At 51.8% G+C, this 13,989-nt stretch overlaps 3 protein-coding genes across 3 annotated transcripts in view; all 3 read left to right on the plus strand.

Moving 5' to 3' along the window:
• The first annotated feature begins 1,543 nt into the window (after positions 1-1,543).
• On the plus strand, positions 1,544-4,022 carry LOC100908676 (histone H3.3). Its single transcript, XM_003738960.2, has 3 exons — positions 1,544-1,684; positions 2,419-2,567; positions 2,881-4,022. The coding sequence occupies exons 2-3, from the start codon at positions 2,435-2,437 to the stop codon at positions 3,156-3,158; spliced, it is 411 nt and encodes a 136-aa protein (XP_003739008.1). The 5' UTR covers positions 1,544-1,684; positions 2,419-2,434; the 3' UTR covers positions 3,159-4,022.
• Positions 4,023-5,384: 1,362 nt separating this feature from the next.
• Sec61alpha (SEC61 translocon subunit alpha) lies at positions 5,385-8,197 on the plus strand. The gene is made up of 3 exons (XM_003738961.2): positions 5,385-5,546; positions 6,335-6,402; positions 6,539-8,197. The coding sequence occupies exons 1-3, from the start codon at positions 5,540-5,542 to the stop codon at positions 7,892-7,894; spliced, it is 1,431 nt and encodes a 476-aa protein (XP_003739009.1). The 5' UTR covers positions 5,385-5,539; the 3' UTR covers positions 7,895-8,197.
• A 2,258-nt stretch (positions 8,198-10,455) lies between these two features.
• Positions 10,456-13,989, plus strand: part of Cals (calsyntenin 1) — a 70,321-nt gene continuing 66,787 nt past the window's right edge. Inside the window, exon 1 of the mRNA XM_029113173.1 lies at positions 10,456-10,504. Coding sequence (XP_028969006.1) covers positions 10,456-10,504 — 49 coding nt within the window. The remainder of the gene's footprint in view (positions 10,505-13,989) is intronic.

Below are 13,989 nucleotides of genomic sequence, written 5' to 3' on the forward strand. Positions count from 1 at the left end.
TCTCCGTACTCATGGTAGAATCCAAGGCCCCCACGTAGGCACAGCTCCGACTCGCGACCAGTCCGCCACTGGTAGAGTCGGCGGAAAATTTCCGATTGAGCTTGGAAAAATTGTGATCAGGTCGACGGGAATTCATTCGAAACACGAAAATCCGAGTTGGTCCACCAAACTCAGCTCGATGCTCATCGCTGCACATGCCGTTGGAATGCGCAGCGATCACGCGTGTCATGGTGCGGATCACATTGAGCCGTCCAAGTGTCGATCACATTCCATTCTCAGCTTCCACTTAGTACACTATCGAGCTCGGAACTGACCCAAGAGAATAGTCGAGAAACCTATTCGAGGATATTTGGTGACTCGGAACGCCATCAAGCTTGCCCCTGCGGAAGGATTCAGGTTCTCCCATCGCCCTGTGAGAATAGATTCCGGTCCCTTGGAAGCTGAGACTCTCTTCAGTCCAAGTAGATGTGATTATCCACTCTCTGGTTGTACAGAATGTCCCATCCGCTCGTCGCTGCTCATGTTTCAGCATCGATCATGGATCATGGCTCTCGCCGTTCTCCTCCACCAGCAAGCGGGAGACTTGGGTTCAGCAAATGGCAACGGAACTCGACTCCTCCGATCATGAGCGAATGGGAAGCTCCCATGAGCTCCCATGAGCTCCCATGAGCTCCCTGCACCCCGCGCAATTATCGCTTGGATAGAAAAACAGTTCCATTCCGCGCGGCTGTCGAGGATGAGGACGGAAAAATTGTGCTCGAAAAGGGTGAAATTCATTCTAGAGCTCATCAGTCGGATTCAGAAGGGTATCCTGCCTGGTATGGCGCTCAGGCCGGGGGACAATGGCGAGTGTCAGAATTTGTGATTCCAAGCTTTTTGTGCCCTAGTCAGGAGCTGGCACTGATCGAGAGTAGAGGTTCAGACCGCACGAGAAGTAGTGATGAAATACACAGGGATTGATGGTAGGATACAGGATGGCGGACAGTAGTTTATTCTTAGTCTACAAGTTCTTATATACGTATTTCTGGAGTAAGGGTTTTAGGAGAGTACCTATGCTTGAGGTTGACCGTATCTATCGAGTTCTGAGATGTGGGGTGCTAATGATTCTAGGAAGCGGATTCGGAGTGCGTATACGAAGCGGGAGACCGGAGACCGGAGATGCAGACCGGGACCGGGAGATGTCCGGGTGCAGACCGGAGATGTGGACGAGGGATTAGATGTACTCGGGGTTCTTAGAAGACGAGGGTCCGGATGAGACGAGGGTCCGGATGAGACGAGGATCCGGAGTTACGAATAGACGAGGATAGATGCTTCTTTGATTAATGAGGGTGAAGTGTCGATTGATGTGGGGTCGAACTGAGACGGGGACTGAGATTCACCATCTCCACTGTCGTTCATTTCAACAGCGAGCAATCGCAAACCCGTCTGTAGCAATGCCATAAGTCATTCGTCAAGAAACTCAGCGTGGATAGGCATCATCGCTGAGGACGAAATTCGAATCATGGCGGGCTTTGCAAACGGGCAACGCGCTCATGGAGTAGCCAATCACCGCGAAGCTGCTCCGCCAATCACATCGCTTGTTCAAACCTCCAATAGGGTGCTTCAGGGCTCCTAGCGTCACACTGTGTGTACAGCCAGCCCTGACGGACACTTGCAACAGTTCTCCGAGAAAACTTCAAATTTCGTGAGTAAAATCTCCAGATTCCTTATGTGATTCAGTTGCGGAACTTTCAAAGCCTACAAGTGCATCGGAGGAAGCAAAAACCAGGACAAAAGTGTGTCTTTTTCGGCAAATATTGAGCTTTTCGTGGCGAACGCCACGGCTGATCGTCACACTGCCGAGCAAACCATTGCAGAAGCCCACAGGCATCATAACATTGTCGAACTGAGCCCACGAGCTGTCCTCGAATGCCGGTCTCCCTACTTCGCCCCAATTATTCGACGAATCCGGTGCTTCTCGTAGTAGAGTGTTGGGAACTAGAATGTTCTGGAATCCCAATCGAGTGCACCTATTCGTCTTCGTCCAATGATGATGGGCGACTGAAGGACAGGTGGCGCCGTTTCCGCAGCTTGCTTCGGCTATTTACCGATGCTTCCGACTTCGACTGAGGATGAGATATCTCTTTGAATCGTGTCGGGGCAAGATTGGGCGACTCTGTCCCTTTGAAAGACGCCGAAAATATGTGTATTTTCTCGATGCCGAGTTTTGTAGGCTCGTTAGCACCGACAGCCGAGCGATGTCCCGACGTTGGGAGCTCTGACTCATCACTCGCACGGGAGGGACGTCCGCAAGTTCTCGCTTGAATTCCCCGAACTACTCACTCGGTGCGATATCGATCCTCCCTCGAGCGGGTTCTCCCTCTCTCACACTGGAGTCGCGCCCCTATATAAAGAACTTCGTTTTCCGTCTATCCACAGAAAGTAAGAAAACGCCATGGCTCGTACCAAGCAGACCGCCCGTAAGTCTACCGGAGGTAAGGCTCCCCGTAAGCAGCTCGCCACCAAAGCTGCGAGGAAGTCAGCCCCCTCGACCGGAGGAGTCAAGAAACCTCATCGTTACCGTCCCGGTAAGTCTCATCAATGAGCCGTCCCGACTCTGTCTCTATCCGGGTTTCTTGCAAGATGATTATCATGCCTCATATCTCGTGAATTCATGAGCTCTGGGAGCGCGGACGGGGGCAAGGGCGTCATACTTTCGATGGTTTGGCCCCCTCCTAATCCCGAGTTGACCCCGGGCCCCCTCCAATAACAGCCATCAGCTTCATCCCCTGTCTCTGAATAGTCAACGTTCTCCCGACATCTCAAGAGAGAACCGCTCGGCTCCTCTCGACGCAGAACTCTGATCCAAATCTAACGTATTCCATTCTTTGATCCGTCAAGGTACCGTCGCTCTCCGTGAAATCCGTCGTTACCAGAAATCGACCGAGCTGCTGATCCGCAAGCTGCCCTTCCAGCGTTTGGTGCGTGAAATCGCGCAGGATTTCAAGACCGATCTTCGTTTCCAATCTGCGGCTATCGGAGCTCTCCAAGAAGCTTCTGAAGCATACTTGGTGGGTCTTTTCGAAGACACGAACCTGTGCGCCATCCACGCTAAGCGTGTTACCATCATGCCGAAAGACATCCAGCTGGCGCGCCGAATCCGTGGAGAGAGGGCTTAAGCTTGCTGATGCACACCAATGGATCAGTGTCCTGGCTCTCGTGACGGCTGGGAGTTCAATCGTCTCCTCATCTATCATTTAATCGTCGGTCGGTCAAGAATGGAGAGTGAAACCAGGAGCGAAAGCAGAGCTGAAAGATCAAGACCGATGGGAGAATGAGCATGGATGTCTACTTTTAACATAACTATCAGAAGTAACAAAAAAAGAGATAACAATTAGCAAGAACATTAGAGGCTTAGTTACTGCCACTCGGGTCATGGCCGATGACTCAAATTTAGGTAAGAGCAGGCCAACACTGAGTCTGGCGGAAGCCCGAAGCTTCGAAATTCGATCGGAATCCCCCGAAATTGGAGTGGATGTCTTCTCTTCGAATCGGACTAGATACTATCGCCATCTCCGTGGTCCGGATCCGTCTTCGGGCACCGCCGGCTCGTCGCGAAATTGTGGGCGAATCGTAAACAGCCAGCGAAGCAGATGGATGATTTCGATGTTATTTAAATGAGAGCGTGTAGCTTTTTGGTCCTAATGCTGCCTGAGATTTCGGAAGGTTAACGGAATACAGAGGGAATTCGATAAGCGCGTTCTCTCGGTCGCGGAGCACGCCACCGATATTTGGTCCTTTTTGAACGTAAGCAGACATTGAATCTGATACTGCTACACGGATATTATTTCTACCGATACTTATGAGCAGGGAGACGTGTATCTAAAGCTAATAAGATTGAAAACGAAAGAAAAAATCCTGTGGAATCGGAAATCGTCGAATCTACATTGTATATATATATATCTGTCCAGTCCAAGGATAGATGCGGATGTGGAGGAGAGCGTCGTCGAAATAAGGTAAATAAATCGAACATCACAAAAAAAGGATTCCTATCCATCATTTCATCATCATTCATCGCCGCGGGCCGCAGTGGACAGGGTGCTTGGGTTCTGGTTTATCCGTTTGCGTCACGGTCTCTACTTGCGGCCTAGAACACACTAGAGTCTGGAGAATTGGCAGTGTATGCAGAACCGAGTTTGCGGGGGTGATCATCATTCCCTCAGAATGTCCAAATAGCTCTCGAAATGCTGGGGCCGTGGAGGATTTTTCGGATCGCGTTGCGGATCGTCAGATCTTGATTGTCGAAAATGCAGGGGGTCCACCGGGGGTTTAGAACATTCATTCCATAGTCTATTGATAGAGAATGGAACCTGTCCGAGAATTCCTCCGTTGCCCGCTCCACAGTCCGGAGCCCGGAAAGCTGCATTCGGAGAGACCCACAGGTATGTAAATCGACAGTCGTTTCGACAGCTCATGACTCTCCGGCGACGGAACCCCTGGCCTCCATCCGATGAAAGTCGAATCGGGAGGTTAATCACGGCTCTTTTGAACATTCAAGGTCTCTTGATCGGCTCATAACTTGATTCACGTATTTCATCGGGACAGGCATTTCGATCTTCCTGATAATAGGCTAAATAGGATTGTAGATGATGTATAGTTCAAAACGGGTCCGAAATGCAATGCTGTCGGACCCAGTTTCCAAACTGCAAAAAAAGCGAATCATCCACGCGTCGCAAACACCGATCGCTAGAGTATCTCGTCGCATGGATCGACTGAATATGTATTCACTCATTAATTCGAATCATGTGCATATTTATTTTGAGTCCGAATATGAACACTCAGGACTCGGGACATGATAGAGGTATGCATCGATCGATCTCGAAGCTATGAGGAGAGAATATACGGGAACGATTCGGTGTGTAGCGCGGCTGCAAGGAGGTGGCAAGTCTCCGAGCGAAACGGGTGATCCTCAGAATATCGCTGGAACCGGCCGCCTCACAAGCCTCTGACACTTCCCCGCATCGAACATTAAGGCTCTGCGTTCTCTGATCGTTCGTCACTCTACTGCCTTTCCAGACGAATCACTCCATCAGATAGGGGTGTTCCAAATCCAGCTTGATAGCGGTCCGAGTTTTCAAAGCATCTGAATGACAGCTGCCTCTGACTCAGAGGGGATCCTAACTGTTCTTTCAGGCGCCGCGATTCGAAATTTCCCGCCACTCAGAGCTCTCCGAATATTCTGTCAGAAACAGCCTTTCGGGCGAATTGCTCCATGCCTGTGAGATGATTCCGTGAGCAAGGCATGATTCCCATAATGCGGAATCATGAGGCAAGTGAACTTTGAGAAGAACCGCGCATAATTGCGGGGGAACTCTTCATGACGTGTTCCAACGTGGAGGGAAGCTGTGCCGGAAGTCGCTGCGAATCAGCAACGTTGTCTGGGTCAGCTGCAGTCGAAGCGCCAGCCAACACTATAGTTGCAGTAGCGGTGGAAGCCAACATCGACGTTCCGTGGAGGCTCCGAGGACGTTCTTCTTGAAGCTGAACAGCTTCAGCAGCGATGGGATGTGAGTACAGATGTTCGATGGATATGCCCACAATCAGATATGTTCTGAAGGAATCGGCTCGTGAAAAGCCGGCTGTCGGCATTTTCCGTTAGAGCCAGAACCGGTCACGAAAATGTCTTACCGGCCGAACGATCGCATGCGGACTGTCTGTGTCCAGGACAACTCGCCGATCCGAGATCGAGCGGCGTCTGAGATTCCGATGCGGTTTTTCGAAATAGGATGAAAGTTGGTTTCTGTCAGCGATTGTTAGCTGTGGTGGGAACGTCTTCCATCGACGACATCTCAACCCCAGTGACGTGTCAGCAAGGTGGACCTTGGCTCTGAAATTCACTCGTATGAAAATCCGCGGCAAACCGAAGGATGTATACCCTCCGTTCGCGGAATAGGCTCCTCGCGAGCTCACTCTCCCGGCGGAGTTCCTCCTCCGTGGACTCTATCCCATCCTGGCGATCATCTTCACGGGGATCTTGAACTTCGTTCAATTCACGATGGAGGATCGCGGTTCACCTCGTCGCCTCAAATCCTAGGGTAGCTGTCGGCTTTCCGAAGTCCTGAGAGGAAGGTGCTCGAGATGGAATCCCGAGATGCCGGTGGCCGGAGTCGGTCCATCCGACTGAGCCCTGGGAACCCTCGTTCGAATTCGTCGCAATATTTCGTCTTGGAAGCGGAGTCAATTGCGGAGAAATTCCCCGTTATCCCCATCGATTCATTATGCCTGATTTGAAACTTCCCCTGATGAAGTTGAGGCCGGTCCGCATTAGGCTAATCTCGGCCGCGTTTTCTTCCAGTCAAATTCCTTGAGGTCATCAAGCCCTTCTGCGGCATATTGCCCGAAGTGGCGAAACCCGAAAGAAAGGTTTGTTCCGTACTCCGGGTCCGACATCCCGCTCGAACTTGGGATACGATCAAATTCGAACCTCCGAAATGGCACCAAGAGCCCGCCGTCCCGTCAGCATGCCTGTGATCTAACAGCTTCTCTTTCCCCACCGCAGATTCAGTTCCGAGAAAAGGTTCTCTGGACAGCGATCACGCTATTCATTTTCTTGGTATGCTGTCAAGTTCCGCTGTTCGGTATCATGTCTTCGGACTCGGCCGACCCTTTCTATTGGATGCGTGTGATTTTGGCCTCAAACAGAGGGACGCTTATGGAACTCGGAATCTCGCCTATCGTCACATCTGGACTCATCATGCAGCTCCTCGCCGGAGCTAAGCTCATCGAGGTCGGAGACACTCCGAAAGACCGAGCGCTCTTCAACGGCGCTCAGAAACTCTTCGGTATGGTCATCACGATCGGTCAAGCCATCGTCTACGTAATGACGGGAATGTATGGTGACCCATACGACATCGGAGCCGGGGTTTGCTTCCTGATCATCATGCAATTGTTCGTCGCTGGTCTCATCGTGCTCCTGTTGGACGAACTTCTGCAGAAAGGCTACGGTCTCGGCTCGGGTATCTCGTTGTTCATTGCCACGAATATCTGTGAAACGATCGTCTGGAAGGCGTTCTCACCATCGACGGTGAATACAGGCCGAGGCACCGAATTCGAGGGGGCGATCATCGCCCTATTCCACTTGCTGGCCACCCGCACTGACAAGATTCGCGCTCTCCGCGAAGCGTTCTACCGACCGAACCTGCCGAACCTCATGAACCTGTTGGCAACCATTCTCGTGTTCGCCATCGTGATCTACTTCCAAGGATTCCGCGTCGATCTCCCGATCAAGAGCGCCCGCTACAGGGGACAGTACTCGTCGTACCCCATCAAATTGTTCTACACGTCGAACATCCCGATCATTCTTCAATCTGCCCTGGTCTCCAACTTATACGTTATATCTCAGATGTTGTCGGTGAAATTCGCCGGAAACTTCCTCGTCAACCTCCTCGGTGTATGGTCCGATTCCGGTGCAGGATACGGAGGGAGATCTTATCCGGTCGGCGGTCTCTGTTATTATCTATCACCTCCCGAGAACCTGGGCTCCATCCTGGCGGATCCCATTCACGCCGTTCTCTACATTGTATTCATGTTGGGCTCTTGCGCCTTCTTCTCGAAGACATGGATCGACGTTTCTGGCTCGTCGGCCAAGGACGTTGCGAAACAACTCAAAGAGCAGCAGATGATCATGCGTGGTCACCGGGAAACCTCGATGATCCACGAGCTCAACCGATACATTCCCACAGCCGCTGCTTTCGGCGGACTCTGTATCGGAGCTCTTTCTGTTCTCGCTGATTTCCTCGGAGCTATCGGCTCCGGAACCGGAATTCTTCTCGCCGTCACTATTATTTATCAGTACTTCGAGACTTTCGTCCGGGAACAAGGCGATATGGGCGGCATGTCAACCTTGCTCTTCTAAATTATTTAGCGACATTGAATGAATTTCGACGTACGGGATCAGGAATGAGAAATCGGAAGTTTTCCGCTGACGACGGGGACGTCAACAACGCCGAGGGAAATATACTATGAGGGTGAGGTACGTTTACCAGTGAGCGTGAATGAGAAACGTTGTGAGCACAAAGTCACAGCAGATCCACATGAATGCAAATACCGACGTCGGAACGTCAACGTTCATAGGCGGCCTGATGAAACTACCTGCTGCTGCTGTATGTGTATAGAAACTTTTTTAAATAAAACCTGTAATGCCTCCAAGTGAACGACAACTCGTATCGAAGTTCTTTGACTATTGCGTTGACGAAGAAGGCGCTCGACCTTGCCTGAGGTCGGGAACGATCGGGTCTTGTTGTTGAGAAACTATTCTGTTATCCTCGATCCGAAGGATGGAGTTCTCTCAGTCTTTGGCAGAAGATTGACTAAATCGAGCTACATCCATGCAGGGAGGATTCAATGCATTTGCCCCGCCTGAACTCCCCGAAGACACATGATTCCTCTACATATCTTTATTTTATTTTAAAATAAATAAATCATGATCGTTCAACGCACCTTCATGTCTCGAAATCACGGATCTTTCGTTCAACCTCTTGTCTGCCTGCAATGACTTCTCCTTGCTATGTTCCACTTCCGAAATAAGTTGTGGGTCGCCTGGGTCGCCCCTGATTATTTATTCGACTCACTCACGATTTTCGAACCCGCTCATATTCACTCGGGTTCTCAGAGGTACCCACATGGAGCCTCGGTGCCCCCTGGAGTTCACGTATAAGACTTATAACACTCGGAAGGAAAATGGTAACACAAACAGACCACAGAAGATCTTTCGTCCGCCGACACCTGCTCCCGATCCTTCGTCGGCCCCAGCGGGCAGAAATTTCCTGTCTCCGAGTGTGACCGCAATGCTCTGTAGTGCGCCCAGGAGAAATCATCATGTCACTGAGTGAGCCGCGTATCTGTCGACGGAATCCGCGCGGCTCCTGAGATCTACTATGGTAGGAGGACATCGTTCGACAAGTTCGATCGATATCGTTTCGAGAAGAAAACCGGACAGCATCCGCACGTTGAAGTTGAGACTCCGGCCTGGTGCCTGGTCACGGAGAAGGACCCGGGGTTCTCAACGGTTCGAATGTCGCCACAGATTAGCGCTGCGAGAACTTTCTCAAGGAATAGCGCTAATCGTAGTGCGAGCCATCGATCCGGGGAGAACGAGATCCGGGGAATTTATTCTGGAAACATGAGACTCCTCCGCAGCCGATGATATGTTCCTTCATTGCCTACTGAAGTGAGAGAGTTCAAGGCGTGAACATTTTCTGAGGTAGTCTGTTCTCTGGCGCATGCTGCCCTGCCATTCACTCGAATGATAAGTTATCTTCCGATACTTTTATGGCTAGCTGCGAATCTCGAGCTTTCGGAATTTGTCAACCTGGAACGATCGCGATGTTTGTAATGAGAGGTCTGAAAGAAACGGCATCCACGAATAACAGATGTACTGTGAGGATTCTGATGTCCTCTACGGGAGGATTCCGGCAATCCTCGGGGTTCTGGCTTACAGACTTGCAGGGAAGTCTCGAATCGTGACGAGAAGATTCGACCATCGACATCATTCCGGAAACGGCAACCCACAGGGAGGATGTTCATGCTCACGAAGCTACCGCCTTCTTTCATATCGGGAGTCGTCGGGGGAGGATGCCGCCCAGGTCGCCGCTGGTGTCCGCGGGTTTAACGACAAAGGCTGACTGAGTGAGTATAGTCGACAAACTGACTGAGGAGGCGGATCGGCCCAGAAGACGAACGTGCTTCTGCTCGAGAAAAGATTTTTGTTCTTTCTAGTGTTGTCGCTGGTGCTCGTAAGTGCGCTGGCCTTCCCTCCCCTACACTGGGCTGGATGCGTGGCTGACTGGCTGGCGAAGGGACCGGACTGTCTGAGGGACGGACGGTTGGATAGACAGCAAGCAAGCAGCAGCCAGTTCGCCGGTCGTTCGGCCAGACGACGGAACGAAGTGAGCCTTCTCTCCAGCAACCACCAGAGCGCAGTTGTTGCTTGCAGGGAAGCGACCGCTCGTGGAAGGGGCCGGCCGCCATCACCAGCAGAGCTAGTTCGAAGCAAATGTCTGTCTGCTGTGATTTGTGAAATTTGGCGCCGCGATTCTCCTCTGCGAGTGTACCGCCCGGCAGCCCGCCCGCTCAGGAGTTGTAGTCCTGAGTGCGTTCATCCGTCGCGGAACCCTCGCGCCTCCTCCAACAGGAGGGCACACACTCCGAGGCTATTCTCAGCCACCCGTGTGTCGCCTGTCTCGCCTGCTGCTCTGAGCTGCGCAAGTTGCTCGCCAGGAGAAGGCAAAAACTGTGAACATTTGTGTTTCCTGGTCGTTCCAGGAGCATGGATTGATTGTGCCTACCAGTGAACCGCGGAAAAATCTTCAACCAGGAAGGCTAAACAGTCTCTGTACCGTATCCTTGCTGTGTGTATTGACACGGATACATAGGTGAAGAAGAAGCGGCCGCAGCAGCAGCAGAACCAGGAGCAGCATGAAGTCGATCGCGGTGTTTCTCTTGGGAACTATCGCGGCTTCCCAAGGTAAGTTCTGGCCGTCTCCAGTGTGATCGAACCTGAAGAGCGTTCCGTGCTCTCGATTAAGCTCTTCCCGTCGTCGACTGCTCTGTGGCACTAACAGCTAGCGTTTTGGCGTTCGTCGGTAGTACCGTCGAGCGCATCCATTCGACACATCGCGAAAATCCCTCGTTCGTAAGTCGGTGATAGACCGATGAAAGTTCGCGCGAGGCATGGCATTGACATGAGCTGCAAACTCAGTAGACATTCAGACAGAAACTGTCATTAAACACTGTGCTCCCTCTCGCCGTGAACGTCTTTGAATTCGAGGGCGCCGGTAAATCTTAAGATTTTGCCAACGCTCGCGTCTCGGTCGCCAGCTTAGAGTGTTGGTGCGCAACTAGCGGAACAATATTTGCGGATGCCATCCGCTCGAGAAGAACAATAATATTTGTGCTGAGCGATTCTCGTCGAGCCTGGGATGTGCGTAAGCGACTACGGTTTCGCTATACATAGCAGTCGAAACTATTCATGCGATCGGACTACCATACGATACTGGCAGCGACGGCAACATCAACAATAACTACGAGAAATACGGATGAAACCGACGATCGAAATAAATGGAAACTCCGGCGCCATGATATACATATGACCGTATTTGGTTATGTCGCTGACTTTTCTGATGAAGTCGCTGCGTTCAGCTCCACAGTGCGCTTCGCTCGATCGGCGAACGGGCCGATTTTCAGGGCGACTCCGCCGAGCTATACGTGCTTCGGGACAACTTCAGACTTTGTTATGCATGGGATCAGCATTTTTGAAAAGCGAGGATCGGTCTGTCGTCGAAGAGTTTCACTCGGATATTTCTCCATGGCCGACGCTTGTGCTGCGGCTGTTTCCCGGCAGAACCCGGAGAATAACAACACCGTTGGCGAAAGGCTCTTCGCAGAGCGACTCTCACATGAAGTCATGCAGTTACGTCTTATGCTCGAGGGGGGAAATCGATGAGTTGTATATGCAGACACGAGAGAGGTGAAGCGCCCGTGGCCACGCATGGAAAAGGAGGAAGACACTGCGACGTTCTCGAGCAGTCACGAGTACATCGGTAGCGGGCGATCGGTTTCACACAGAGACGTCGCATTTTCCGTAGAACTCGGGAACACGCTGCTTGAATAAACGAGTCTGAGAGGCGATAGCAGAAATGAATGTTCTTGCATGTTCTTACGTCGAGAGAGCCCGTCGGACCGGGCTGCTCGCTTACGAGCCGTAAGCTTTCGCTGACTTGAAAGCGAGTACTTCGGAGACATGCTGATAACGTTATGAAGTTCGTCCTTTGAGTTCTGTTTGTGTAATTATACTCCTTCCCGCAAGGCTAAAATACTGGGGGCTCTTGCCTGGATCGGAACCGCACTCTTCGCTTGAGAGCACGTAAAACGTCTCTGTGACGTCATATTGAAGAAGCCCTCTTGGAACGAAAGGTTTTCTGAGCCCGCGCGGCCGCTGTGTGAGGACGCTGAGTTGAAGGGTCAGATATTCCAAAGCCAAGTTGCACCGGCCGCTCTCATTCTATCTCTGCCGGGTCAGAAAACCCCGAGCAATCGAAGCGAGATCCTCGTTGTTGGGTTTGTCGGCCTCCGCCCCCGTTGTCATGAACTGCTGCCGAGCGTTAGCAAAGGCTGAAATTCATTCCTGGAAAACGGTCTCATTAAGTCATTATAATTGATTCCCCAATGGGTGATCGCTGCCTCAGAATGTGGAACTTTGCGGTCCAGCGTACGAAAAGTTCACGTCCCGGCTCGTTCACGTTTTTCGAAGTCATGGGGTTCGTTAATCCTGCGCATTCGTTCGGGGAATAGTCGTTTCCGTGTTTTGACCCATTATGGAAATGCATCCAGTTTCCTGGCGTGCTCCGGACGTAAACGAGGCACCGGGAGACGATGCGTGGGCGTCCTTCGGCAAGGACATCGCCGTATTCCGACACGGGCTCGCTGTCGAAGCGTTGCACTTACAGGTGTCAAAGAGAAGATATTTGGTCATGACTCATGACCCTCGCTGACAATTCGTCACCGATATATTGATAGGCGCTGGCAGTCTACTCGGCTGGACTTGACTCTGAAAGGCAGACCCTCCTAGTCGACAGAGGTTTTGAGTATCAGATGCGGTCGGTGTGGCGTTGGAGCGAGTTCCTGAACTTGAGCTTCTCAACGCGGATCCAACCCCGGAAATATTCCTCGTCGGCATGAATTCCGGAAATACGCAGCGAATCAATACCCTCACCACAGCAGCTGCAGTCGCTGCGCTCTCGAACGTATGCAAATAGACGAGCGATATAGCTGTCTATCAGGCCGTAGCGAGCGAACGGGGGAGAGGAGCGATCTCGGAGCTCCGGTCGAAATTCGAATGCACACGGAATAGAGCCGTGCATTTTCCCCGGATACGGCGGAACAGCGGTACGTCATCGTCAGAGTCGTCCATCCCGACGAGGAGACTTCTCTGACAACCCCAGCTACCGCTGTGAGCGCTTCTAGGGCCGTAGGACTTGATCATCGACCCAAGGTCGGTTTCTCTCATCGCCATAGTAACTCGTTGTGACTCCGCGACTGTCAGGGGGTCCTGCTACGTCGATGTGTTGGAAACCGAACACCGCTGGAACGAATGGAGCAAACTGCAGCTGGAACGGTGCCCGTTTTGATTGAATCTCTTAAGTCCGAATCGTCCCAGAGGATTGAAGCAAGGTTTCGAATTTCGACTTCGTCGACGACGAGGACGACTTTTCAGTGAGGCCCTCCGAGGGCGGCGCGGCGTGCTTTTCACAATTCGATCGTCGCTCCTCGAAGACGACGACGACGACGACGACGTCGAGGAGACAGTCTGCCATTCTCGAGCGACTGCGCTCCTCTGACTGGCTGGCTATAACCGGTTTGCTGGCGTTTTGGAAAGCAGCTCGGCAAAAAGCAAGCAAGCAAGCAAACCAGCCGAGTGAACCAAGTCTCCAGAGTTCACGACCGAACACGCCTCAAAAGACGACTCGAGCCGCAAGAGAGCCCAAACGCAAACTCGCGCAGACACACACGCAGACAAACGGGACACATCGTACATCGCAGCACACCTCTTTTCCGAAGAGCACCAGTAGTCAGACAATCGTTAAGTGGTTTATTCCAAACGAAGGGGAAGAAAACCAACCGCGTAAAGAAACCGTTCACTGTTTACTATCGCCGTCTTCGTGCGCCTCGCCGGCGCATAGGAACTCCGAACACTTCTGCGCAAACACAACGACCCCCTCCTGGAACTTCCCAGGACAGCTGCGATATTCCGCCATCGTTCCCGAAAAGTTTTACGGCAATCTTCTTCTCCTTCTGATTTTATATGGCGTCCTCCTCGTCGTATCGTTGAAAAATAAATCGGAATTACGACGCAAGTAATTCTCTTATCCGGAGGTCCTCGCGAGGTACTCATCCCCCTTGGACAGACGAGGTTCCACATTTGAATGCGACTGCGAAAGGCTCGCATTCCGA

The sequence above is a fragment of the Galendromus occidentalis genome, unplaced genomic scaffold (genome assembly GCF_000255335.2).
Source record: "Galendromus occidentalis unplaced genomic scaffold, Mocc_1.1 scf7180000076381, whole genome shotgun sequence".
Taxonomy (NCBI): Eukaryota; Metazoa; Arthropoda; class Arachnida; order Mesostigmata; family Phytoseiidae; genus Galendromus; species Galendromus occidentalis.